At 46.8% G+C, this 27323-nt stretch overlaps 9 protein-coding genes across 9 annotated transcripts; 5 read left to right on the top strand and 4 right to left on the bottom strand.

Annotated features, from left to right (window-relative positions):
* Nucleotides 1–820: 820 nt before the first annotated feature.
* GGS22DRAFT_191599 (CAF1-domain-containing protein) lies at nt 821–3440 on the bottom strand (the record flags this gene model as incomplete). Its single annotated transcript, XM_047965145.1, has 8 exons — nt 821–961; nt 1490–1688; nt 1743–1890; nt 1945–2397; nt 2458–2506; nt 2592–2768; nt 2818–3155; nt 3209–3440. The coding sequence occupies 8 exons, from the start codon at nt 3438–3440 to the stop codon at nt 821–823; spliced, it is 1737 nt and encodes a 578-aa protein (XP_047815710.1).
* A 1170-nt stretch (nt 3441–4610) lies between these two features.
* Nucleotides 4611–6645, top strand: GGS22DRAFT_51677 (uncharacterized protein). Its single transcript, XM_047967309.1, has 2 exons — nt 4611–5320; nt 5378–6645. The coding sequence occupies exons 1-2, from the start codon at nt 4830–4832 to the stop codon at nt 6255–6257; spliced, it is 1371 nt and encodes a 456-aa protein (XP_047815709.1). The 5' UTR covers nt 4611–4829; the 3' UTR covers nt 6258–6645.
* GGS22DRAFT_170949 (PHF5-like protein) lies at nt 6405–7246 on the bottom strand. The gene is made up of 3 exons (XM_047962528.1): nt 7064–7246; nt 6714–6987; nt 6405–6645 (listed from the first exon to the last, which is right to left on the bottom strand). The coding sequence occupies exons 1-3, from the start codon at nt 7078–7080 to the stop codon at nt 6607–6609; spliced, it is 330 nt and encodes a 109-aa protein (XP_047815708.1). The 5' UTR covers nt 7081–7246; the 3' UTR covers nt 6405–6606.
* A 247-nt stretch (nt 7247–7493) lies between these two features.
* GGS22DRAFT_170948 (uncharacterized protein) lies at nt 7494–9084 on the top strand. The gene is made up of 4 exons (XM_047962527.1): nt 7494–7650; nt 7709–8156; nt 8236–8304; nt 8355–9084. Exons 1-4 carry the CDS (start codon nt 7634–7636, stop codon nt 8700–8702), a joined length of 882 nt encoding a protein of 293 aa, XP_047815707.1. The 5' UTR covers nt 7494–7633; the 3' UTR covers nt 8703–9084.
* A 426-nt stretch (nt 9085–9510) lies between these two features.
* GGS22DRAFT_170947 (epoxide hydrolase) lies at nt 9511–11319 on the top strand. The gene is made up of 3 exons (XM_047962526.1): nt 9511–10113; nt 10168–10392; nt 10531–11319. Exons 1-3 carry the CDS (start codon nt 9977–9979, stop codon nt 11183–11185), a joined length of 1017 nt encoding a protein of 338 aa, XP_047815706.1. The 5' UTR covers nt 9511–9976; the 3' UTR covers nt 11186–11319.
* Nucleotides 11320–12796: 1477 nt separating this feature from the next.
* GGS22DRAFT_181299 (phospholipid-translocating P-type ATPase) lies at nt 12797–16952 on the top strand (the record flags this gene model as incomplete). Its single annotated transcript, XM_047963850.1, has 3 exons — nt 12797–15958; nt 16042–16709; nt 16772–16952. The coding sequence occupies 3 exons, from the start codon at nt 12797–12799 to the stop codon at nt 16950–16952; spliced, it is 4011 nt and encodes a 1336-aa protein (XP_047815705.1).
* A 442-nt stretch (nt 16953–17394) lies between these two features.
* GGS22DRAFT_191593 (GTP cyclohydrolase 1 type 2/Nif3) lies at nt 17395–17874 on the bottom strand (the record flags this gene model as incomplete). The annotated part of the gene is made up of 3 exons (XM_047965144.1): nt 17395–17449; nt 17518–17741; nt 17809–17874. The coding sequence occupies 3 exons, from the start codon at nt 17872–17874 to the stop codon at nt 17395–17397; spliced, it is 345 nt and encodes a 114-aa protein (XP_047815704.1).
* Nucleotides 17875–19335: 1461 nt separating this feature from the next.
* Nucleotides 19336–21637, top strand: GGS22DRAFT_51636 (FAD/NAD(P)-binding domain-containing protein). Its single transcript, XM_047967308.1, has 3 exons — nt 19336–19938; nt 20013–21317; nt 21369–21637. The coding sequence occupies exons 1-3, from the start codon at nt 19566–19568 to the stop codon at nt 21440–21442; spliced, it is 1752 nt and encodes a 583-aa protein (XP_047815703.1). The 5' UTR covers nt 19336–19565; the 3' UTR covers nt 21443–21637.
* A 595-nt stretch (nt 21638–22232) lies between these two features.
* Nucleotides 22233–24726, bottom strand: GGS22DRAFT_170938 (acyl-CoA N-acyltransferase). The gene is made up of 4 exons (XM_047962525.1): nt 24393–24726; nt 24165–24216; nt 23507–23746; nt 22233–23097 (listed from the first exon to the last, which is right to left on the bottom strand). Exons 1-4 carry the CDS (start codon nt 24452–24454, stop codon nt 22768–22770), a joined length of 684 nt encoding a protein of 227 aa, XP_047815702.1. The 5' UTR covers nt 24455–24726; the 3' UTR covers nt 22233–22767.
* Nucleotides 24727–27323: the final 2597 nt, after the last annotated feature.

The raw sequence follows: 27323 nt of genomic DNA, 5'->3' as shown, positions 1-27323 counted from the left end.
AGCGTTAAAACGGAAGGTGCTTATTAGCCAACCGCCGCTGTCGCCGTCTTTCGAGCGAGAAGTTATATGCTAATTCAATAGCCCGAGTGAGGGTACTAGGTAGAGGGTACAGGACTCCCCTTACACTAGTTTAGCCGTCTTCAAGTTCTTCCGAGACACCGTGGTACGTCTAGAAGTGACAAGGGCTTTGGGGAAGTCCGATAGACTTAACCGACCTGACGGTTCGTCTTCGGACAACGATATCCTGTGATAATAGACCCGTAGTCCTTTTAGGCAAGGAACGGACCAGATGGGATTCTTCCCCCATATCAAATCAGCACTTTTACGTTATCTGTGTAAAAGCCACATTGGTGCGCCCTAAAATAGGGCAAGGTATCTGCTTGAGAGAAGCCCTCTTCTCTGGGCCGGCTTCGTCTCATTACCTATAATACCAACATACTTTGGGGTATAGGTAATTGTGTCACCTAGGGAGATCCAATGATTCCAGCGACAAGGTGGCCGCTATCAATTCACTTCTCCTTTCATCATTAATGACTGGGGTCCGGCCCCAGGGGAAGGACTGAACTCCTCGTGGCGGTCGAGATATGATAATGAGGGGTTAGTAAGGCCCTCATCTCCCTACCAAGGAGACTCGTTGTGCAGTAGGATGTCTCAGGTCACCTATGGGTGCCTTCCAAACTTAAGATGTTAATGAAGCTCGCTATATTGCACCTCTTCTGTAGAGGAAGTCGACATAATAAAGGTTATAAGTCGCTGACCCTTGATACCGCAGGGCTTACTCAAAGCTTGGTATTGCCGAGAGCTATAGGATTAAACCATCCTAGAGTTCCTGCTTTTGCCAGGCTAGGCCCTTGGTCGAGTGTGGGGTGAAGTCGAGGAGGCAATTATTTATGATAAGAGTGCCGATAGAGAAGAGGTTCTCGCCAGCGAGAATAACGACGATGGTGAAAGGAGAAGGATCCTAGACCATCTAAGTCTTCTGGGACGTGTTTTTGGGCACCATGTACTACGTTCGGTAAAGGACTCCAGGAAATAAAGCGTGATCTCGCCTCATATACAGCGCTTGTGTAAGATATTTTATAGACATAAATTGTCATGGGAGTAAAGACCACCTTGGGTCATCATCAATGGCCCATCAGGTGTCCATTTCAACAACTTCTGTAATCTTGTCACCACTCACAAATTGCGGCGGCGACTAAGCAGATCTTCCTAGTCGAAGCGAACAGGAATATCCTAGTCAGATATGGAAAGGTGTTCTTTCTGAACGCCACCCCCACACAAAGGCGTAAGCCGAGCACGTAGCTCATGGGGTTGGATATAAACCCTTTTGTTTGCTATTTAGCAAATTGTAGGGAATCGATTATGAAAAGGATATGTGGCTTATCCCCGCAATGGAGGATTTGTTGCCGTAGGTTCTCCAGAAGGTATCCATCCAGGGCGGGATCATGTGAAGTTCCCTTTCTGAATATGTTTCCCCGGGTATCGATACCTTCTTGCGGTAGGGAGAACAAGATGATCTTCGTTCGTCCCGTTTGGAAGCCTTGGCTTTCTCAGTGATAGTAAGGGATATTTGTTTTGAGGCAGATTCATCTGCGACGAGCACGTCCCATTTTTGGAGAGCTCCTAAAGTGCCAATCTCCTCTTCATCAAGCAAGGTATTAGCACTGGTATCGGACCAGGAAGTTGTACTAAAAATAATGGTTAGCGAAATATATTAATGTGTCGGATCGCATTGAACATACCTTGAATTACTGTGATTTGTTGAACTTTTTTCTTCCTGGTCTGATGGTGGCGTGGCCACATAACACTGCTCCTCAATGACGTTCAAATGCTTCCTAGTAATGAATAAAGCGTGAGCTTGCTTCAAGAATAGGACTGCCGTCATGAGGCCTATTGATGTTAATAAAAATATTCTAGTAATGATTGAAGGTGTTGTGGACTTACTATCGAACCCAGCATTATGCGCGCAGGCTCGCCCGTTGCTGAATCTAGGATCGCAGCGAAAGGCAGGGAATTGCTGTTTAGCGTAATAATAATGAAGTTCTTGTAGTGTGCTGTCTGTTTCCATCATATGCTTATCCTTTGTATGCATAAATTTAGTATCTACAATACGTGGGAAAAGTGTGTGGATTTTATTGATGAAATCATCAACTTTTGGTGGGAGAGGTTCGAAGAATGTTTTATAAAGAAAGGCAAGATCTTGTAGCAAATTATGGCCAACTAAAATAGGCCTAGATTTACTGAGGCTTGCTTCACAGTCCTGAAAGTTGAACGCTTGATTAAACTTGCCCCATGACTCAAGGCCGATAGGAGGTCTGTTCCTGTACTGAGCCCATTCTCGACTGGCTCTTGTGGCAAAGGGCCCTCCAGATAGTGCCTCGAGCAGAATCTGTAGGCCTTTAGGCATGTTAGATTGAGGAGTCATGTAATAATCACATGGTGTGTCGATGAACAAACCTGATAATCTCTTTACCTCGTCTATGTCTAGCTTCTGGCGAAAGTCGTTCTAGCCCAAGGCATTGTTAAGTTAGCTACAGGTATATACTTGCGGCAGGGCCGTTACAGGATGAATCCACTGGGCAACCACGAACCTTGAGTCTTGCAGCTTCGTCCAACAGACTGACAGAGATACTTCCTGCCATAGTACCTGTCGATACCCTTTTAGCTATACACGCCGGGAACTCCTCCCGGATGATCTGATGTATCAATCGAAGCTGTAGCCCGTTAAGTTTACCCCCATATGGGTTCTTTATGGTGAATCCCACGCCCTTATAATTTATTAGTTTTATGAATGCTGTCCTAGATCGAATGCCGTACCGGTGTGGCGCTTTCAGTAACAAATCCTGTGATTTGTTTTCTGACATACTTGTAAAAACGCTGTGACTCTTCATCAAGTTTCAGGGGGTCAATCCCCTTATGACTATAATTCCTAGACAAGCAATATTCCTCTGCGCGTCTCAGTTCCTCACGGCTCAGATAATGTATGCCATTATCCAAACTATGAGCCAGATTGAATTTATTCTGTTGGAGAAAACTGTACGATCTAGCCGAGACACAGAATCTTCTGTCTAGATACCGAGTTAACCCATCTGATAAAGGGCTTCTAGGAAACAGCGGCGAGAGATGGCAGTTAAAAGTGCGAACAATATGTTCAGCTAGATATGCGCATTAGCTCTGGTTGTTGATTATGCTTTAGTAACCTTCTCACATCTGTCCTCATTGTAGTGAGAAAATGTAAACCCAACCTGTAGCACTTGGTATTTCTCAGCCGCTTCTTTGATTCCAGTATATGAATCCTGAATAGAATTAATGTGGCTAGCGTGGCCGTGAGCAGAGGAGATACCGCTCATCTCAACGTCAATCGCTACGAAACGAGCTTTCTGTGCCTCATGTAACATGCATGGAAGCATCCAGAAGAAGTTGTTCTTGTCAATCTCCATCGCTTCGATACGATCGTGCCTAATATGGCGCCAGCGAAAAATCTCGTAAATTCTATAGTGTTGGGTAAATTAAATGTGAGGGAGAAAAAGGGGGGCGATCCGCTCTCACAAGTCGAAGAGATATATCTGTGAGAGCATCAGCAGAACAATTGATTTTTATGTTACAAAAGAGTAATAATAGGGAAACGTGTTTTATTATGACTTAAACATAATATCTTAGTGAAATCCAGAACAGTTTGTCGCACAATCACCAACCTGTGACAAACTGCCTCTTGGTACTGATCTGTTGGGAGGTACCCAGTTCTTTATCTCAATTGAGCATAATCTTACATGTCAAGAGTTTACCACTCATGTGAAAACTTTAACATAATACATATTTGAGATTTAGAGATACAGCTTGGTGTGTTGTCTCTGGGTATAGTTCAGCTTCCAGGATGGGTCAATGATTTAATTGCTTATAATTGATTCTAACTTGGTTATACTTATCAATGAGTATTACATATAAACCACACGGAAGTTGGGATACATAAACATTAGTATCTCCCTGATTGAGTAAAGTGTGCAGAGCTTTCTGACGGTATCGCCTTTCCATGCGATAGTCCACTGGCACCCACAGAGGCTCAACTCCGATTAGTTGAAAGCACCATTATTGGGTCTGGTCCACTATGTGGTCTATAGTCGGAGGAGCCCGTAGGCTCAAGTAGACCAAGAAGATAAACTTGTTATGTAGGCTATCGTGTTTGCGTATGCAGGCTGTCGATTGTTGATTGTTAATGACCAAAGCTAAATAGCTGATTGAAGGACAAAATTCTAGATGCTTTGCTACAGATGTATTGCAGGAATGGACGAGTAGCTTGGCATAGTAGTAGGCTTGTCTAAGGACTTTCCACACAGTGGATTTTTGAAAATGAAGCCATTCAGATTGATGTTGAATGATTTGTTGGACGGTGTTCGGAGGACGGACAAATGAAGTATGGAAGAAGAAATCTCATTATGTAACTATCCAATTATGTAAGCCGGACAAGCACTGGGGCACCTGATATATTAAGTGGGTCTACCTAACGATATTCATACATGTGGGCCGACATACCGAGGTACAAACATTCCATAATCACCGAGAGTACGAAAAGAACAGCGGCTTTCAATCCAACCTTCCCGCATGCCAGAGAACGCGAAGGCAAGCTCGACCTATTCCGGTCCCACATGCCTACGTTGTTCCTGCATGTGCATGCTTCTAAAGTTTACGATGTCATTGTTGACATTTATTTCTCCAAATTCTAATTTATTAATATGAATTTCTGTTGTTGGAATTTACCGTCGCGTTTAAGCTAATATTTAGGCCAATTCCTATCTAAAATATTGTTGGAAAATACCTAAGTATTCGCAAACATGTCGTTCGATGGATCCTATACCGCAACATTGAGCCCTACGGCATCCGAAAATTTTGGATCGCATGTCCTTTCGAACTCGATATCCTCATTAGCATCTACAACTTCCTCTCGTCCATCATCAAGCAACATCTCCAAGACCTATCGTCAGGCATCACAATTATTCCTGACGCGTCGATTACCGGAGGCATTATCAACAGTCTTACCATTGATCAGCCCATCATCCGAAAATGCAGATGTAAATGGACTAATTGAGCCGGCACCCGTCGTTCGAGCCTCGAGATCCACTAGGATAAAGGTGTGGAGCTTATATCTGACCATCCTGAATGCTATATTAGAGCTGGATCCCGACGAGGGAAAAGAGGCCTTCGGCACCCAAGAATGGCGTGGCCTGTGCAAGAAGGTTCGGGATGGCGATGTCTGGGAAGAGGTTGTACAGTTTGGGTACCATGGCGTTGAAGGGGAGGTCGATTCTGATGTTGTCATAAATCTGTAAGTTGGATTTTGATTTGATGCATGGGAATGTCTTGTCAGGCTGACCGATTAAAGGGCTACACTACTCCTCGCACATGCCAAATCACAGGCGGTGAATCAGAAACGGTTAGAAAACTATCTGGCCTCATCAACTACACCGAATCTCGATATATCTCAGAGACTTGAGGAGACCAAAATCTCACGATTCTCGTCGAAGAGAAGGTCGCCCTCTAAAGGCGTTGCTAGCGGTGCCGACACTCCCAGGGATCTCAATGCTAGAGTTAAGATCCTAGAATTGTATACCTTGCATGTTTTGCTACGCAACAATGAGTGGGATTATGCAAGAGAATTCATTAGCGTCAGCGCAGTACTCGATGACGAACGAAGAGAGGCTTTCTTACAGGCTCTTCAAAGTTTACAAGAGGAGCAGCAGGAATCGGAACGGAAACAACATGAAGAACAGCAAAAGCAAGAAGAGCAACTACAGAAAGATCTCGAAGAGGCAAGGAGGCTTAGGGCAGAGAATGAAGCAAGAGAACGGCGCCGATTAGATGAAGAAAGAGCTAAGCGGGAAGGTAGCGAGGTCGACTACGGTATCGAAAACAGCCAGAGTGCTCCTCGATCAAAGAACAAACCTCGAACCTCTAGCGGGTCGTCCGGATTATCGAGAGCGGCAAAGTCGTCTGCCCCTAAAGGGAAGAAGGCCGTGGCACCCCCAAGTTTCGGTGCGCGAGCTGCAGTGGTCATTATGAATTTTCGTAAGGTTATCGAGCAATTGGGGGCTACACTTAAAGCCAACCCAATGCTGCTCATGAGATTGGTCGCTTTTCTCATTAGTATTGTTGTTATGTTTGGTAGAAAGGGTGTCCGTGAGCGGATTCAGCAGATTCTTGGAACAGGTTGGAATAAGGTCAGATCAACAGCGGGTATGGGCGTTAAGGTCAGCTACATCTAACTTACTAGATGGGCTTATAATCGAGGCATTCTGTACATCATCAACTTTCTTGCAGATAATAATCACTCGGAAACAGTCGGGCAGCAGCATCCTTACGTAGTTTGACGCTACACAAATCGTATGATTTTATAATAAAAATCAATTCAACTCGCATATAAACACATAAATTTGCATATCTGAGTAGTCTACTCTTAGGATGAGTGCTACGATCTCAAAACGCCGGCCAACAATGCTGGTATTAAAATATGACCCCCTTTTCCGCGTAAACGTGTACCCAGCAATAACATCGAGTTGTCACGTAATTCAAGAGTCCTAAACTTCCACGGCCCAAACCCAGGCCACATAGAGGCTAGTATCCCGTCCGATTCGTTTTCTTCTGGTAGAACAGCTGCATGGCAAGTCAGTACATAATCTCCGGTTGGCAACGAGAGTCCGAGGGGGAACACGGTGGCTTACATCTGTTCTTGAACTGCCCAAATTTATGATCTTAGGACACCCATCTCTGTCCTTCTCCAACCGCGTACACTCGAAGCAGTAAAACGCGTCCGATATGCCTTCGCCGCCACACACAACACATTTGTTCTGGTAGTTGCCAAAGCTGCACTCGTCGCAAATGCGGACGAGAGTGGTCGGTCTCACGTAGGAATCGCATACGGGACACTTTCCATCGCATTTGTCGCAGAGGCGGCCGATGGCGATGCCGGATTGCTTACGGCACATCACGAGATCGCTATGGAATACGTCGTTAGCTTCTATACGTATTACCTAGTAAAGGAAGGTATTGATGCCCCTAGGGTAACACTTACGGATGATGTCGAGACATATTGACCGAATAGAGACCTCTTTATGGTGGGGTATTGGAGAAAAGGTTGTAGATAGGAGGACTCGGAATATTAGTTGATAGACAATCGCGGTGATATGTTGAGACGATAGCCTTCTGGATGATTTCTCAGCCTTGCCACTTCTTGTTAGAGATTTGTTCAGTACGGTTTGCACGGAGCTTGCGCGAGAACGAACCTTGTTTAGCATAATGTACATAAAGTGGAGTACTGCATGCACAATTGCACAAACTCGTCCCTGCTTGATGTAATTAAGTGGGGATATGCCATGTACCTGGTACTTGACCTTACCCTTTTAGTTCAAGTTTGACTGTCGCACTTTGGAGCTTTGGCCCGCGTTTGTTTGCTCTACCATTCAGCCTCGCGACGTTTTTAAACTATTTCAACCTTTCTACTACACATGCTTTACTAGGAAGATTAAACCACATGAGAATGACTTGATCTATTTCTTTATTTCGCCCGATGTGGCAATAATCTTCTTAAATTGCGCTTTATATTTTCCTCATAATCTGGCTCGAGCTGCGGAAAGACGACATAATGCCGGCCAACGAAACGTGAGAGATAACCCTGGCTTTGATTCTATTGGTCGCAATTGGCTAATCATGAAATCAGTACCCCGAATGGCCATAGCCCGGAGCGCGAGACAACTACTATCGATATAGATGAAGACAATACTAATTCGCAAAAACGTAAAGCTTCGTCACCTCTTCGCAGCCAAGATACGTCTAGCCTGTCGCCGAAAAGAACGAAACTAGATGGCAAGTCGGATGGAGATAATAAGGCGAAGGCTCCACCAACACCAAAAGAGCCAGGAACAGACCGTCGCCAGAGCGCATTGCAGGAAGAGAGAAGACGCGGGAAACGGTTATTCGGTGGTTTGCTAAGCACACTAAGTCAAACCACTTCTAGCTCGCAGCAAAAGAGACGTCAAGAGATTGAGCGACGACAGCAGGCAAAAGTACACCAGCAAAGAGCCGAAGATGATAAGCAAAGAGATGAAAAACTAGCCAAGTTGAGGACCGTTCGCAAGGTGGAACAAATTAAGTTTGACGAGAAAGTTGTAAGTTGATCCCCATACTATCCTAATAACTAGGTACCCACCTACCTACCTAAGTACCTCAGATTAACAGAATCTTTAGATGCGCAACAGGCACACAAATATGCTAGCGATGGCTAGGTTTCTAGAGACTAAGACCCCTCCAAAGATAGTCAGTAAAAACTCACGACATGTAGATATATCGGCTAACCATACTATCAGTACTACTTGCCATGGGACCCCACACCCGAACAAGAGGACACTATCAAAGAGCAAATCCACGAAGCCAAAGATACGATCGAGAGGGAGGTTCTCGAATTTCAGCAACGCAAGGAACAGCGATTAAAAGCATTAGGCGTCGCAGTCGATTCTCCTGCGCTTGAACCTAAGGATAAAGTGGGTAGTAAACTTGACGATGAGCACCCTACTGACACTCCACAATCCATTCCTTCTCCTACTACTACTAATAATCGCCCCCCTTCCCACGCTGGTAAGGTTGGCCATGAAAAAGAGCCAGATAGGGCAGACGATGTAATGATAGAGGAGGTCGAAGACACGGTTATATACTAAGTTTCCGGATGTCTCCGCCTCCAGTTTTCTCTTTCTTGTCATGTATTCGGAATATTTAGGCGGTGGGCGGAAGGTATAGGCGCTCTTGCGTGATACGGATCTACGGGCTGTGGGCTTTTATTTTTTTATTTTTTATTGCTATAAGTTTCGATGTTTCGGAACTAACCAAGGTTAAAACTGATAGTGAGTTTATATGGTGTATTTGATGACACTCTGCGCTTAAATTTGAGACTTCCGGTGAGCCTGTCTAGAGAGTCGTGTGTACGTTTCAAGTTTTAACTTGTTCTGAGCCGGAGCCGGGTTCGGGCTCGGACTCGGGTTGCTAGTTCGTTGGTGATTTCTCCAATGCTCATCCGGCTCACCCGTGGTTACCGAATACGTGCCCCTCTTGGTGTTGATGATTCTTTAATGTATCATTGGATGGCAAGTGACCACATGAACTACCTTTATGATGATTGTCTTCTTTGTTACCTCTGTGGCTATCAATTGCCTAGTATCGAATCACCAAGCCTCGGTAGTCTTCTAACGCTTCTTTCCGTCGGAGCAATTAATCATCCAGATATATCCACCAAGAGCTCCACGTTCTTAGTCGTAACCCACATCCCACATAACTACTAGGTAATTACATGCAGTCGGTATGCAAACATTCGGACTACGCATGATCCGTGAGAAACGATGCGACAGAATTCAATGTGTAAGGTATCTTCAAGTTGGTCAACATCCTCGGCATCTCCCTTGCCTAGCCAGCTAAGTAGGTTTGAAGTTGGAGGCGTTAATATAGCTGCAGCGCTATCCCGGTCATGGATAGCCTATGTCTCCGCTCTACCTAAGCATTTACATATCTGATCGATCCTATAGCATCAACATGCCATAGATGCCGATTGGTTAGTTGGCCACACCACTTGCACGCACATATCGTCTGTCGTATCCCTTGCCAACCGATAGATGTAGGTACATACACACCCATGAAAGAACTTATTTATACGATACCTGCTATTTAGTCACATCTACATGCGCGGTCCTCCGGGTTAACATGAGTCATACGGGTTAGTTCCCGCAACCTATTTCCTGTTTTAGAAGGCGCCCGAAGGATTAGGTATAGCAAATCGGTCGAACCGGCCTGTCAACGGCCCGTCCCAAAGACATATAAATAGGTAGCTCCCATACTTAGGTCCGGGTTCTCCCCCACTCCCGTAGTTGTCATCCGCTTCGTAGTAAGTCGCCTGCGAAGTTATAGGTTATTACGACAGGAAGCCCCTGGGTTATAGAACAACATGGCCCTAGACGCATTGGTCCCCAACGACCCTCGAGTCGAACATAAGTTTAAATCCTTTGGAGATATCAAATACCACTATGTCCTAGCCAAGCCACAGGGCAATCCGGTTGGCACTGCTCTTCTTGTCCATGGCTGGTGAGTGCCCCTGGGCCTGATAAACATCCAAGTTACTCACGAAGTCATCGGTAGGCCTGATCTTGGGTTTGCATGGCGATTCCAGGTCCCTTATCTCACGTCCTTGGGCTTGCAGGTCATTGTCCCGGATATGTTGGGATATGGGCAGACCTCTGCCCCTGAACCCGTCGAGGAATACACGATGAAGAAAATGACTGCTCATCTTGCAGCTATAGTTAAGGAGGTTACCGACCAGCCTATCATCCTCGGTGGACATGACTGGGGTGGGTTTTTCGTTTGGTAAGTTTCTAGCCCTTCATCATCGTCAGCGGCATGGTATGTCGCATCGCATCCTGGCAGCTATAGACTACAGCCTGCTGACATCCTAATTGGGAATATCCGCAATATCGAATATATGCTGACGCTATTCCCGTGTAGGCGCATGTATGCATACTACCCCGAGTTAATCCGAGCTATCTTTAGCTTGTGTGTACCTTACATGCCTCCGTCACCAGTAAAGCTCACGCTAGAGGATGTGGTGAGCAAGATGCCCAATTTCCAGTATCAGCTGCAATTGGCGAGCGGGGAAGCGGAGACCATCCTTAACAAGTCGCCCGAGAATATCCGGGCCTTCATGAACGGATTACTCGGTGGCACAACGCCGGAGGGTGCCCCCGTTATGAAAATCGAGGTCGGTGTCATCGAGGAGAACCTGAAAAATGTCAGCCCTGCCACGACTGTTAGTAAGGAGGTGATCGATTTCTATGTCCAGGAGCACTCGCGCAACGGTTTCCATGGACCGTGTAACTGGTACCGTACTCGCACCCTCAACGCCGATGACGACCTGGAGCTCGCGAAGAGGCCGGATCCCAGGGTCACAATACCGGCCATGTTGGTTATGGCTGAGAAAGATGCCGCGCTCCCACCCCGCCTGGCGGAGGGACAGGATAAGCTTTTCACTGCTGGGCTTAAGAGCGAGGTTGTTAGCAACGCTGGTCACTGGGTCATGATTGAAGCCCCAGAGGCGGTCAACAAGCATATCGGGGATTTTGTCAAGAGCGTTCTTGGGGATGAACTCAAGGCGTCGTTGTAAAATCGTATCAACTCATAGTCCAGTCGTAGGCGCTTAGGTACTATGTATGCAGTGAGCATTTGAAATACTATACTGGCCAGTAATCGTGTGATTGATAGATAGTATTCGTAATGGAGTGGCTCATTATTCACGACACACATTATCTAGCCAGTTCGGTCTCGTATGCTTACTGTTTGTTGCTATTCATAGATAATGAAATGTGTAGGTACCTAGTATGAAGAATCGATTGGGAGTGGTATGGAAAGTGAGTAGGACTAGATGCGAGTATAAACTATAGTAGTTGATGGAAGGTATCACGAAGAGGTTGAGACCTAGGTCAGGTAGATGAGGAGACTAAACCTAATACGAAATTCTTGTGCACCGTCGGGCGAAGAAACTACGTGGATGGTCGAAGCTACGGCCGACAACGCCACGATGAATATCGGGTAGTAACACCTCAGCCCCTGAATTATATGTTCGTTCACCTAAAATAAGATTGATAAAATATTCCAAGACTTTCTACACATGCGTCTACCCTTGCTAGGCTACCTAGTGGATGCTTACCTCCCTATTAGTTTCTTTCATTCTTTTATTTCACTTCCAACCGGCCGAAATATGAGGGCATCAATGACGAGGATTTATGCTTCCTTTCCCAATGTTGCACAAATGCATGCATATCTACCTACCATAGGTATAGATAATTAACCCGCGGCTCGGCAACCGCCCGAATGTTTTGCATTAAGGATGAAGTAAGATCTTTACTAAAGAAATAATGATCGTTGAATTGCCTAATCGATATCTAGAGGCATGCATACGTCAGCCATGTATATATGTATTTTCTGTTAATCAGACCCTCCTTTGGGAAACATCGAATATCGAACTCGCCTCATCAGCCACACCTGTAATCTCCTAAGCCTCTGCCTGCTCTACCAACTGAAAAGGCAATCATTAATAGTGAGCCAACTCGGGTTAGCTTGGCTTGCGTTACCCACACCCCACGGGCAGAAACTACTGGTCGACTTGGTCTTGGTTGCTCCTGACTGGAAGGCTGTGCAAAAGAAAAGACAGTCGTACACGAGCACGGGAGGCGTTGACCCACTTTATTATGCTACTGCTACTGCTAAGGATATTGCTAAGGCCAGGGCTTGGCTCGTCCTTAGATGCTACCCTTTTTGCATTTCTTGCGTTTCGACCTACTTTGACTGATTGTACATACCACCGCTGAACCGGTTGAATTTACCAGATTCTCTTCCACTGCCTCATCGTCAACGAGACAACTTTTCGATTATTATCACTCCCTCATCGTCATAATTGCGACCTTTCCTTTTCTTTCTGCATCGCTGCCCAGTTCTCGTCGGCCCAGTAACTGCATCCATACTTTCGATTCTCGCCATATACGAACCATCTCGTATTCTATACATACTCCTGTCTATCCCGCATAATTGGCGATTTCGAATATCATCCCGAAGCCAACAGCAAAATCATCTACACATGGGAACTTTGTATTAGGTCTTGAATTAATTACTACTCAATGAAGGCTTTAAACTAGGTCGACTGTTAAAATATTGGATTTCCGTCACGTCCCGGATGCCTCCAATCCCGCTCCCTTTGTAACATCCATTCCTTCGCGACATGGCGGGAAGGGCGCCTCCTGGAGGCAACCCTAATTCTGGGAATGACCTCTTACTCGACCTCGACGATAGCCCTCCCTACGGAGGGCAAAGACGACCTATACACGATGACCATTCATCTCGACCGTCTGTATCATACGATGATTTCGTTGGTGGCAGCCAAACCACCCACCCGGCTGTCAAAAACCCACCACCTGGCGCCGGCGCTTCGGGTCCTCGACCACCATACCTAGTTGATAACGATAGACAATACAGCCAAACATCCGATCTGCACAACTACCAAAGATATGCCGACGACTTCGATGATTATCCCGATGATGGACAGTCTTATTACCAACATGGAGGGGCTATGAACGCAGCCGACATGGAAAGTCGCGTCAATGCGCGCAACCGCAACAGCGTACTCGGGTTAGGAGGTGGTTTTTTGGGAAGGGCGAAGAATATGCTCGGCATGGGACAGAAGGGGTATTCAGAGATGGACCTGCCTCTAACGGAGCCTGGCCACGGAACGGGGGATTCGAGCACCGAATCTCGGAAGCAAAATAAGAAATTCGAGTTGAAGAACTTTAGGTTTGGCTTTGGCGGAGGTAAACCGGACCCGTCAACTCTAGGTCCTCGCATCATCCACTTGAACAACCCTCCTGCGAACGCGGCGAACAAATATGTCGACAACCATGTTTCTACCGCCAAATACAACGTTGCTACATTCCTACCCAAGTTCCTAATCGAGCAGTTCTCTAAGTTCGCCAACGTTTTCTTCTTATTTACGGCCGCCTTGCAACAAATTCCGAATCTATCTCCAACGAACCGTTATACCACTATTGGCCCTCTTGTTGCTGTTTTGCTGGTATCCGCAGGCAAGGAATTGGTTGAAGATTACAGGAGGAAGCAAGCCGATAGTGCTCTCAACAACTCGAAAGCTAGGGTCTTGCGAGGATCAACATTTGAAGAAACAAAATGGATCAATGTGGGCGTAGGGGATATAGTGCGAGTGGAATCAGAGGAGCCTTTTCCTGCCGATATTGTCTTGCTTGCGAGTTCCGAGCCAGAAGGATTGTGTTATATCGAAACAGCAAACCTCGACGGCGAAACTAACCTCAAGATCAAACAGGCGTTACCAGAGACTTCCACTATGGTTAGTCCGGCGGAATTGAGTAGATTAGGTGGCAGGGTCCGTTCCGAACAACCAAACAGTAGCTTATATACGTACGAAGCTACCCTGACCATGCAAGCCGGTGGCGGAGAAAAAGAGTTACCCCTCAACCCAGAACAACTATTGTTACGTGGTGCCACCCTCAGGAACACTCCTTGGATCCATGGTATTGTAGTGTTTACGGGACATGAGACCAAGCTTATGCGCAATGCCACCGCAGCCCCGATCAAGCGGACCAAAGTTGAACGGCAACTCAACATGTTGGTCCTTGCGTTGGTCGGTATGCTACTTGTTCTCAGTGTTATATCTACCGTGGGAGAGCTAGTTTTCCGATCCGTTCGATCGGATTCAATTAGTTACCTGCAGCTAGGCGCGCTTACTGAGCCCGGTGATGTAGTGAAGGCGATCTTCAAAGATCTCGTCACCTACTGGGTCTTGTTTTCCTCTCTGGTTCCCATCTCACTGTTTGTGACTGTAGAGATGGTCAAATACTGGCATGGCATTCTAATCAACGATGACCTCGATATTTACTACGATAAGACGGATACACCTGCAAACTGCCGAACATCTAGTTTAGTCGAAGAGTTGGGCATGGTCGGCTATGTCTTTTCAGACAAGACTGGAACTCTAACATGCAATATGATGGAGTTTAAACAAAGCTCAATCAGTGGAATACAATACGCCGACGACGTACCGGAGGATCGGAGGGCCACGGTGCAAGACGGTGTGGAAGTTGGAATCCACGATTTTAAGCGATTACGCGAGAACCTTAAGACACACGAGAGTGCCGAGGCAATGCATCACTTTTTAGCTCTCCTCTCAACCTGTCATACCGTTATTCCGGAGCGGGACGAGAAGGGCGGCAATATTAAGTACCAGGCTGCCTCACCCGATGAGGGTGCCTTGGTTCAGGGTGCCTCGATGCTAGGCTATAAGTTTGTTGCTCGCAAGCCACGATCCGTAATCATCGAAGTCGAAGAGAAGGAATACGAGTACGAGCTTCTAGCTGTTTGTGAATTCAACTCTACGAGAAAGCGAATGTCTACAATTTACCGATGCCCCGATGGAAAGATTCGACTCTACTGTAAGGGTGCAGACACTGTCATTCTGGAACGTTTGAATGAGGACAACCCACATGTCGAACAAACTCTGTTACACCTAGAGGAATATGCTTCTGAGGGTCTTCGTACTCTCTGTTTGGCAGTACGAGAGATTCCCGACGAAGAATTCCGCGAGTGGTACAATATCTTTGATAAGGCACAAACTACCGTGGGCGGTAACCGAGCTGATGAGCTAGATAAAGCAGCTGAAATCATTGAGCATGACTTCTACCTGTTGGGCGCAACTGCCATTGAAGATCGTCTCCAAGATGGCGTGCCTGAAACTATTCACACGCTACAGCAAGCGAATATTAAAGTATGGGTTTTAACTGGAGATCGTCAGGAGACGGCTATCAATATCGGCATGAGCTCCAAGCTACTGAGTGAGGACATGATGCTCCTGATCGTCAACGAAGAGGACGCTGTTGCGACTCGCGACAACATCCAGAAGAAGCTAGATGCCATCCGGAATAATGCAGATGGCTCAGTTGAAATGGACACATTGGCTCTTGTCATTGACGGTAAATCACTCACTTTCGCTCTAGACCCAGATATGGAGAAGATTTTCTATGATCTTGCTGTAATGTGCAAAGCGGTTATCTGTTGTCGTGTTTCACCGTTACAGAAAGCTTTGGTTGTGAAGCTGGTCAAGAAGTTCTCGTCGGAGATCCTTCTCGCTATTGGCGACGGAGCGAACGATGTGTCTATGATCCAGGCTGCCCATATCGGAGTTGGTATTTCGGGTGTTGAAGGTCTTCAGGCTGCACGATCGGCCGATATTTCCATCGCGCAGTTTCGATTCCTCCGCAAACTCACTCTCGTCCACGGCGCTTGGAGTTACCAACGTATCAGCAAAACTATCCTCTTCTCTTTCTATAAGAACATTACTCTATACATGACACAGTTCTGGGTAAGCTAACCCCATCTCTAACACTTTCACCACCATTTCTACGCATCATACTCTTGGCAAGCCCCAGACTAACGCAATAGTAGTACACATTCCAAAACGTCTTTTCAGGCGCCATCATCTTCGAGTCTTGGACACTATCCTTCTACAACGTCTTCTACACTGTGCTACCTCCCCTTGTTATGGGCATTCTAGACCAGTTCATCTCTGCGCGACTCCTCGATCGTTATCCGCAATTATACACACTGGGACAGCAAAATCAGTTTTTCAAGATCAGCACATTTGCGGCATGGATTGCAAGTGCCGTCTACCATTCTATCATTCTCTACATTTTCTCCGAGCTTATTTGGTACGGGGACCTGATGCTGGGCGATGGTACAATGGCAGGCCATTGGGTCTGGGGTACGGCCTTGTATGCGTCTACTCTTGCCACGGTTCTCGGAAAGGCTGCGTTAGTAACAAGCAATTGGACGAAGTACCACGTCATGGCGATCCCGGGAAGTATGTTGATATGGTATATTTTCATCGTTGTCTATGGTATCGTCGCTCCAATCCTTGGGTTTTCCAAGGAATACCATGGGCTGGTACCGAAATTGTTCTCTAACCCCGTGTTTTGGCTCCAAACGGTTACTCTACCAATGCTTTGCCTCCTCCGGGATTTCTCCTGGAAGTACGCGAAGAGGATGTACTACCCGCAGACCTATCATCACATACAAGAGATCCAGAAGTATAACATCCAGGATTACCGTCCTAGGTCAGTTTTAAGTCCAACCCTATTTTTAATTCCCACGTCGCAATGTCTAATGAAATATGCAGGATGGAACAATTCCAGAAGGCGATCAGGAAAGTGCGTCAAGTGCAGCGCATGAGGAAACAGCGAGGGTATGCTTTCTCGCAAGCAGATGAGAGTCAGACGCGCGTGATCAACGCGTACGATACGACGAGACATAGGGGAAGGTACGGCGAGATGCCGGCATCGACACCGGGCGCAAGGTAGTTTTTCGGCTGGCTCGGCTGGGGCTTGATTTTTAGTGCTTTGCATGTACCATATTTATATATCGTCCGGCAACATGTGCCAGGCTCGAACGATTACTACGATATTTTAAGGTTGTGGCCTAAGAGGCGCGGCGTAGCGTAGAAAGGGAAAGAAAAAAAGAGCAATAAGATTATTCAGGCGGTACGGTGATGAGTGACTATCGTGATTTGATAGATATTTGTTGTGATAAATCATGTTTCGATGTGAGCTATGGGTTAGTTACGCAGGCTCTCTCGCTGCCCTCGGGCTTCGGGTCCCCATCGATTGATGGAAACGACGCTTCCTATAAGGACTTATAACTTCAAGTATAGAGGAAAGCTAAGTTAGTCGTAGTCGTAGAATCCTTTCTCACGTCTCTTTTCAATATTACCGTCGCCGTCTGAACATGAGCGTTCCGTGCGTGCTAATAGTTTTCCAGCTTAATGACGTGGTACGCGGGTTCTTCGTACGGGTGAGCTCTTGAATAGCGCCATCTCTATTAGCAGGTTCCAGTCACCTATTGAGAGAAAGTTAAAGGGCAACATACCCCTTCAACGCAGCAACAGCCCCCTTGACAACGTCCTCGCCTATGCATAGCGTCTCGACACGCACCTCAGGTATCTTCTCCAAAGCCCCCACGCTGCCGATGTGCGGGTTCGCGGCGTCTCCTGGTCGGAACTGTCCCGTTCCTGACGTCGACCAGCAGCACTCCGTGTAGTTCCCCGGGCCGGGGTACCGGCCTGCCCCTGCGGCGAAGATGGCGGTTTTGCACTGGTAGGGAGTTAGATGGGAAGGTACATAATGTAGGAAAGGGGAAGGAAGGGAGGGGGTTACGAACGGCTTGGACTGCGGAAGCCGGGGCGTAGAAGATTAGTGTGAAGGATTTTACTGCTGCGGATGCCATGGTGTGAGGTCTAAGTTGCAATATGCTTGTACTTTCCATATTTTTAATTGCCTAGATATACGGCTTCGTAGAGTTTGGAAAGTGACTCAATGTTAATAGCAATGATGATAGTAGGAGCTGGGGTGGGGATGAGGCTCGATTATTCCTCTTTCTCCAATCATTGCGGCGGTTTCGACCCCGCGCCATGAGATTGAGATGAGACGTGTGTGGTTCGGCTATCTGGTAACACAAATTTATTAAACTCTATATCACGGCTTTAATTAACCTGTTACTAAAATGATAAAAAATTGTAGGTTTTGATCTTGTCGATCAGTTGTAGGTGGAGTGGAATAAATATATCTTGGTAAAGTAGAGCTGCCCGATCGATGAAGAGGTTATTGCTTATTAACATGGAATTCTAAGAAAGAAATATAGCGGTGGGAAGCTAGTCTCTCAACATATACTGTGTGTGTACGCAATGGAGATCTAATGGTTCGTGGTGTTGATTTTATATCCGGACGGCATATCAGGTACAACATAAGACCGATGGCTTAAGCCTGTTCGCTCTTGTTGAGAGTGGCTTATGTTTCTGAGACATCCACCGGGCCAAGCTTGATTTCATAGGGATATACAAACATTGGATGCAAAGATATGTAGTATGAGCTCATAGGATGCGTTATAATATTGTTGACCGAGCCGAAACGTTTGATGCATGTGCTTGTGAGAGTTGAGATTGTCCGGGTCGATATTCGGAATCTGGAATCTGGGGTCACCTACCCTTTTCAAGTGTCCCACCTTTATTCCCACATATGTGAAAGAGATATCGGACATATGCCTCTAAAATCATCTATTATTCCTACCTGTAAATCTTAAACAGCCAAGCAGCACCATTGCGATTCCTTGCAAGTGTTTGGCCTAACCTTCAACTCGATAAGTCCGGCGGAACGGGATCAACTGTACGACGAAAAGAGCTGTCTCCGGATGCCCGAATGATATCCGAGGCCCTTATCTTTCCGAGAAGAGTTGCTGATTCATTCCGAACATTGAAATCCGTGCCTCGTCGACCCAACAAATGGTGACTATAAGTAGTAAAGATATCATCAAACAAGGATGAAAATGATGTATGTATATCTGAAGTAAGATAAGATTGAAGAGGTCCGTCTTATGAACATTGAAATTTAGGGATTGAACGGTGGAAGTCTAAAATTATAAATACCTCAACTTGAAGTATGTATCTTTGATGAAAATAGAGCGGGACATAGTGGGGGTTACAACTCGACTAATCAATTTCAGGTTAAGTGTGTTCATATTTGGCCTAGCTTAATTGGATAAAAAGGGAAAACCGAGCTTCTGGGAAATCGGCAGGCTCCTTGGCACTCAACTGCTCCTGCAGAAGGAAACTAAAGACCCCTGTATCCCACGGACACGGACTTCGCTGGTAAGCTCGTTGCCTTTTATGGAAAGGTTAACAAAAGAAAAGGGATTTCGAGACCCGATCCACCTAAAAATTCCTCACATTTGTTCCAATTGACGATGACTCTTTGCTGACCCTTACCTTTTTCACCTAGTAGTTTTTTTATTGATCGTCTAGATAACCTCCCGCCCCACGAAACCTTTTTTTTCTTCCCATTATATTCTTGATTTTCCCTAAGCACCCGTCCGTCTTTTATCCTTTTTGCCCGCACGGTAACTTCGCCGTTGGTCACGATCTGATGGCGTCGTCCTCAAGGGCATTAAGTCGGCTCACGGGCTCGGCTAGCAGACAGTTGTCTGTGCATGCGAATGCGCCCGCCGTCAACTTTAGTACGACGTCATGCCCGCGAACCCCAACTTCCGCCTCCACTGTTGTCGCAAGAGCACGTGGAAGAGCGACAGTCCTCCCTCGCCAATTCACGAGATCCTATGCCGATGCAGCTCCGACAAAGAAGCCGCGCAGAATTCGTAACACCTTGAAGTGGACATGGCGATTTACCTACCTATCCCTCATCGCTGGTGTCGGTGCCGTCATCTATGATGGCTACTTAGACCGTCACCCGGAAGAGCAATACATCCCTGACCCTCAGAAGAAGACCTTGGTGATCCTTGGTTAGTACTACCTAAAGGCTAATTGGGTATCAATTGCTATTTATTTGGATATATCTGACTATTTCTCCCCAAAGGTACCGGATGGGGTTCCGTCGCCTTACTCAAGAAGTTGGATACTGCCAACTACAATGTCGTTGTTATCTCGCCCCGTAACTACTTCCTATTCACGCCTCTACTGCCCTCTTGCACTACCGGAAATATCGAGCACCGCTCTATCATGGAACCCGTCCGTCAAATCTTGCGCCACAAGAAAGCCGCTGTCAAGTTTTACGAAGCTGAGGCCACTCATATCGACGTCGACAAGAAGGTTGTCAAGATCACCGACAACAGTGATATCAAGGGAAAAGTCCACGAAACCGAAGTCCCTTACGACATGCTCGTTATTGGCGTGGGTGCCGAGAATGCTACATTCGGTATTCCTGGTGTCCGTGAGCACAGCTGTTTCCTAAAGGAGATCAAGGATGCCCAGGCTATTCGTACCAAGATCATGGATTGTGTCGAGACTGCTGCTTTCAAGGACCAGGAACCGGATGAGGTCGATCGTCTTCTCCATATGGTGGTCGTTGGCGGTGGCCCTACCGGTGTCGAGTTTGCTGGTGAGCTGCGGGATTTCTTCGACGAGGATATCCAGAAGCTTATCCCCGACATTGCCCCGCGGTTCAAGGTCACCCTGATTGAGGCACTACCCAACGTTCTACCTATGTTCAGCAAGCAACTCATCGATTACACCGAGAGCACCTTCAAGGAGGAGCACATAACCATCATGACTAAGACAATGGTGAAGCGGGTAACCGATAGGGCGGTCGAAGCTGAAGCTATTGGTCCCGATGGCAAGAAGAAACTGATCACCATCCCATTCGGCCTTCTCGTGTGGGCCACCGGCAACACTGTTCGCCCCATCGTCAGAGATCTCATGGCCCAAATCCCCGCCCAGAAGGACTCGAGACGCGGCCTTGCTGTTAACGAGTACCTTGTTGTTCAGGGAGCCAGGGATATCTGGGCTGTTGGTGACTGCGCCGTCGCCGGATACGCGCCAACTGCTCAAGTCGCCTCTCAGGAAGGCGCTTTCCTCGCTCGGCTGTTCAACAACATGGCTAGAACTGAGGATCTAGAGCAAAGGGTCCGTGACCTTAGCTCCGGTCTGAACCTCAAGCCTGGCAACACACCAGAGGTGACACAAGAGATTGAAGAGACTGAGAAGCAACTTCGCCGTATCAAGGACGTCAAGCCTTTCCACTACTCCCACCAAGGCAGTCTAGCTTATATCGGCAGCGAGAAGGCTGTGGCTGATGTCGCTTGGTTGAACGGCAACGTCGCCACTGGTGGCAAGCTCACCTATCTCTTCTGGCGAAGCGCTTACTTGAGCATGTGCTTCAGCAGTATGTATATCCCTCTATTGATTTGAATGATTGATACTAACAATTTATCAGCTCGCAACCGTGTTCTCGTTGCTCTTGATTGGGTCAAGGCTAAGCTCTACGGACGAGACGTCTCCCGAGAGTAAATGCCACTACCTAATAATACCTAATCTCACCCCAAAGCCTTCCGACCCATCTCGAGATTTTCCTATTCGAATCGGATTTGATGAGTTTTCTCTTCCATGGGTCCGGTCACCTTGTATATCTCGCCTTCGCGGAGTTTGGAGAAGTGCCAGCAAGACACAATACTACGAGAACGGACTGGAAAGGACTGGTTTTTCTGAAAAAAGGGGGCATGAATGGCACGCACACAAAACGCATAGAGAGTGGTATCCTGTCTTAGGAATCCTAGGTTGTAGGTTAGGATAGGATAGACCGGCGTTACGCGAAGCTTGCTGGGACGCGCTTCCGTTTGTATTATGATCAGTAATTCACCATCGATGATTTTTATACGGTGATATGTGAATGTCTCTTGACTACAGGATAGAGGGCGTTGGGGATATGATGATGATTGATAAGTGGTCCGGATAACTTAGCTGTATACATCTAACTGAACTCTGCTCTACCCTTAACCGCATCACGATGTAGCTCTCATGCCAGCATCGACGGGATCAATACAAACAATTATAATCAATTCCAATATAGCCAATGTCGATTCATTAAGTGGCATGCATAATGCATATACTCATATTTTCTAAAACTACCTAGTACTTCCGCATTTACGGTCCTTATATAGTACTTCGTGTCTCATTCCTACTCATCGAGGTACATATATTGTTTAAGGATGAAACAAGTAAATACAAACATATTCAACACTTGCTGTAGCAATGAACTCTCAATACATGTACACGGTCACAGTTTATACGAAAACGAAGCATGGTGAAAGGTAGATAGATATTTAGATATTTTATACGAGTTCCTGGTTGTTACCCCAAGAGCTATAGAGTGCAGGCCTCCGATAGATCGCACACGTAACCCGACTCCCCGGATGGTTGCATGCTGGTTCATCGAACACATGCTTTAGATAAACCTCGGCTGTAGTTGTATAGAAGAGCATAGCCGACTCCTTAAACCTCAAGAAGGGTCGAATGCACATGGCATTCATGTGAAAGTGATAAAGCACAAGTTAGATGATCAAGTATGTACCTCTCTTGAATTTGGAATGTCCAACTGGAGTCAATGACGTCCATATACCCAAGACCAAGATTTCCAAGATTTCTTTTTCAAATATCAGGGCCGTTATGATCGACCAATTAGGGCGATCAAACCAGATGGCATCTTGATATCCCACATGCCTCCCATATACAACGAATGGCATCAATTCGATATAAGGACCTCGTGCGCAGCTCTCAAAGGCCGCAGTCAAGCCATAGGAGCGACTGTATAGCCCAAGGGTGCAAGACGCGTGTGGTTAGTTCGCCAGTGGCTTTGCGGCGGGTTCCCTGACCATGGCATAAAGCTTGATGGCGGTGCCGTCGTCATTGCACTCTAGCTCCTTCGCGAACTTGAAGCCGAAGCGGCCGTAGATCTGCATGTTGGGCACGTCCCGGCTGGACTCGAGGTAGCACTTCATGCCCTCGATGTCAGCCTGGTCGGTCACGGTCTCCATCATGATGCGCCCAATTCCCTTGCCCTGGGCCTTGGGCGACACGACCATGATGTTGAGGAAATAGTATCCCCGAGGGTCGGTCCAAACGGCCGATTGGGCTTTTTCTTGGGTCTCTTTCCATATGTAATAGCGCTAGATATTTGTCATTTAAGTCAGCGACCTCATTTCTGTTTTATTTTTCTTAGTTATGGGTGTTCGAAAGGCTGTGTTATGTTGTGTTGAAAAGTCGAAAATGATCACGTTCGTTCGGCAGCCAGTCCTGATCGCTCGGATGACACAGGTGCTGAAACGATCCATGCGCATTGCGAAGGCGAGGCGGGGCCCTCTCTTTCTCGCAAGAAAGCAACCTCCTGTTCCGACTGGTGAATCATGTTCATACTACCTTGACGTATGATTTGTAAAAGGAAAGGGAAGGGGAGAAAAATCAATCAACCCGCGAAATGCAGCCAAGTCGGCAGATCAAAATGCTTGTATTTTTCTCGAAGCGGAGACTTTTACCCGCGTATCGCTTAGGTAGGAGCGGAAAATCGATCAAACTCACCTTGACGTTGAGGCCCCCTCGGCCGTAGACGAGATTCATCCCGACCTGGTTAAGCCATAGCTTCCAGCCCTCGACCCAGTCATGCCACGAAGACGGCTGTCCTGCGGTCTGCGGCCTAAGCCAGCAAGCAACGCCGAGGACCTCATCACTTCCTTCTTCCTTCGCAACGTGGAAAATGCCGTTGCGCATCCCCCATCGGCACCGAATGCCAAGAGAGGCCGCGTTGCGCTGCGCGTTGAACTGATGAGAGGCATTAGTATACTAGTATGCAAACAAGCACGAAAGACCAATCATGATTTAGTTTCAACTCTAGCCCCTATAGAGGCGAAACAATTGGCACAATGGCAACTATCTAGGAAATTAAGTTATACGAGAAACACACTCGCGTGATGAGCGAATGTGTACGCGGACGCAAAGAAAACGTGCAATTGACAATAGGCAATATAAATCACGTTGCGCGTCCCACTCCACGCCTTTGAAACGGAGTTGCTTGGCGTACGTTCGTGGAGATTTGGGGATGGGCTAGGAATTTGGCCGAGCCCGGGACTAGGAAAGGTAAGGCAGGTGTTCTTCATTCGAAAGAGGGAAACATTCGGATTTTGAAACATTTTGAATTTGCAATTCGGTAAAGGTTTTGAAAAAGAAAAAACATGCGTACCGTGGATTTGTCGAAGACCCAATTTCTGTACGGATCATCCGCGAAAGCTTGTCTTTAGTGGTTGCGAAGGGTTTTGGTTAGCATGAATGGTAAGGAGCTGAAGAAACTCATCAGCCGCAGCGCCCCCTTTGCGCCCCCCTTTTCTCCCCTCAGGTCATGTATGTACGATACGACGGTAACGACGGGTTATCACTAGCCGGCAGGCTGGAGGAACGAGGTAACACTTACTGAATCACGGATACAGCACCTGGAATATCTGCTTCGGTAAGGAGGGAGACTCGGACTGTCATGGTGTCGATGGATCCGATTCGGTGGAATTCGCCGACTTATACGAAAATGGAAAATGGAAAATAGGTAATGTATAATTCACTCTGTATGAATCGATCTAAGGCTATTTACTTCCCTAGGCTGCACCATACCTACAAATGTATGTATATGTATAGTACGTGTGACTGAATATCTCGAGATTTCTTCAAGCACAGAAGAGGGAATTTATAGAAGCAAGTTATCTTTGATTGAGAGACTTTGTCGAACTGACGTTTGTTCAGGGGGGTTAGTGTGATAAGCAAAAAAAGAAAAAGCATTTACGTAGTAGATAAGATAGACTTTCCGAGCTTCTAGAGGCCATGAAAGGTTATAAGACGCTAGGGTATCTGTGAGTTCAAGGTTTAGCTTCTATTCCCGTTAGCGTCATTGGTATCTTGCTGTGATCCCTCTCCTGATAGGTGCCGTGCCTTGTCGTGCTGTATAGCATTACATAACCGGAACCAGACCAGAACTGATCGACTATCAGATGTTCAATTCCACGCCTTCTCTATACATAATACAGAACTACCATGGACCCAGACTCACTCCACTAGATCGGTCTTCTCTGAAGTTGTGGATGTTGGCTTTTAATACGCCTTGCCTCAGTAGCCTAAGAGCTTTATGTGATCCCTGCTCCGTTCTTACCTAGATAAGCCACAATCTCACCAATGTCGCCTTGGGTGGACGTGAACACATTGTTCAAGAAGCACGTGCTAGAAATAGTTGGAAATAGCATCGCAATTGCGATAGGACAGTAGCATCGTTCAGCTTACCGTAGCCTCGTTGGGATGATATTGGGTCTCAATATATCATGTATAAGCTGACGAGGATTCAATTTTGGTGCCCCCAAAGTCGCCAAGCTATAGGATTCCACGAATGAAAACACAACCTCAACCTTGCCTTCTTTCCGCGAGGTATTTCAACTTCTAAATGTCGAAATATCGGGTCTAGTTAAGTAAGGCTGAGCTCCAGGCTTCTCTTGGCTCTATCCGAAATAGCTACGTTTTGTTTGATATTTAATGGTGAGGGTAGACCAGATCTTGGGGTTTCTCTTTCTCTTTCGTGTAACCTACTCCGTTTTGAGATATCTAGAAACTTTTTTAGTCATTCCTCGGCATCTTCACACCATTCGCTTCGCAGCTCTGCTAAAATGACGACAACTAACCCGAATGGCCTAACCGACAACTGCGTATTCGTGACCATCGGACGGCTACTTCGTATCACACCGGAAGACGTAGCGATAAAGACTGAATACCTGCAAACGGCAGATGGGTCGGGAGGCATACCCTCATTGAGCGAGATCCGTTGTATTCTCCACTACACTGGAAGATATTTCCAGGCAGTGGAAGGTCATTATCTGCCACCTCAAGGCATCAATGAATGCGGCCTTCTGTACTACAGAAGAGACGGGAGTGGGCATGCGGTGGTCATGGAGAAGGTGGGGAGTAGCTGGTGGATGTATGATTACCAGCATCGTACCGGGAGACGATTGTTAGATTGGAATGCGGAGGTTGACAGAGTTGCGATGGTTTTTTGGTTTCTTGGTTAGCTTAGTTGAGAGATCTTGAAGATCAAACTTTAGCAGTCTATGTGGCTGAGATGTAGCTGAGATAGCGAGGCTAGTAGGGGATCGAACAGGGTTAATTCTCGGTAGTCTCCCGGGGACCGGAAGAAAGAAAGCCTTCGAGTATTCCTTCTCGGAAGGACCCTAGCCCTGCAGTTGCCCTGTCTTTCTTCGGGTGAAATTATTTCTTTTCGTCTTAACTTACCTTGGAAAGTCCATCCTTATCATGAACAACTTCAACTTTTTTTCTTCAATGTTGATACGAAAACAATTCTGTCACTTGCTTGCTTCGGGTAGAGAATCTTCCTATCTATCCGGGCCAATGGATTCTTCAATGATTATAGTCCTCGGATCTGTACAAGCTTTCTCAAATCTGGATGTGATCTATCTTCCAAGTCACGATCAGCAAACCTCAAAGCTTAAAGGTTACAACCTAGATCCTCCTTGTGAAGGAAAAGCTTCCGGTGACTTGGCTGGGTTGGCGCCGAGTCGCTAACATTGCTCTTTTGCGTGCTTACCTTGTAGGTACCTAGGTATATACGCGTATGTGGCTATCCCCCTACAGGATGATTTGCCTCTTGGCGAACGTGAAATACTTGGAGACCCAGGTCCTCCTCACCAATCTCGAAACGTCGGTCGTCTATCTCACTCATCTCGTCTTTGTTATGAAGTGGATTGGAGTCGCCATAAGAAAGTAAACTACGTATGATTACTTTAATCATTTCTATGAGGCGATTGAGAATGCTCTCCTGAGTATTCTCGCATGCTGTTGTGTTGCAACAAGCGCCAGCAGGACTTCTCGAGATGTTGCAGGGTGTTAAAAGCCAGCACGGTCCCAGTAGAAATGCAAGACGCTGATCTGTATCAAGTTCGGCACCGTTGGTCGGGACCCTGGATGAAACTTGGAACTCCCCTGGAACTCCCCGCAAATAGTCCCTGTCTGAGACAGGACGCCCCTGTTGTTTTGTTACAACGTCCCCTTCAAGTTCTATGCAGCAGTGCGGTAACGTCGATAACCACCATTGGAGAATCCAAACTTCAGAGTCGCCGGCGAAACTGTATGAGGTTTCGCTGCGCTACTCCCTCCGACCGCTATTGGGCGACGATGAACAGGAGATGGTCTTCATATGGACATGCCAGCCTCCTTAGCCATTAAGCCTCAAACTATCCAGACTTCCAGATACTGGCTGGTGGGTTTTTCGGTTCTTGCAAACCGACATTGGCGCGCGCCTTCGTTCATATCTATCTATCTACATTCGTAATTTGTGTTCAGACGCGACAATATCGAC

This window comes from Annulohypoxylon maeteangense (genome assembly GCF_022496945.1).
Source record: "Annulohypoxylon maeteangense strain CBS 123835 unplaced genomic scaffold GGS22scaffold_17, whole genome shotgun sequence".
Classification (NCBI taxonomy): domain Eukaryota; kingdom Fungi; phylum Ascomycota; class Sordariomycetes; order Xylariales; family Hypoxylaceae; genus Annulohypoxylon; species Annulohypoxylon maeteangense.
The sequence above is the reverse complement of the archived record's forward strand: the minus strand, read 5'-3'. Positions and strand labels throughout refer to the sequence as shown.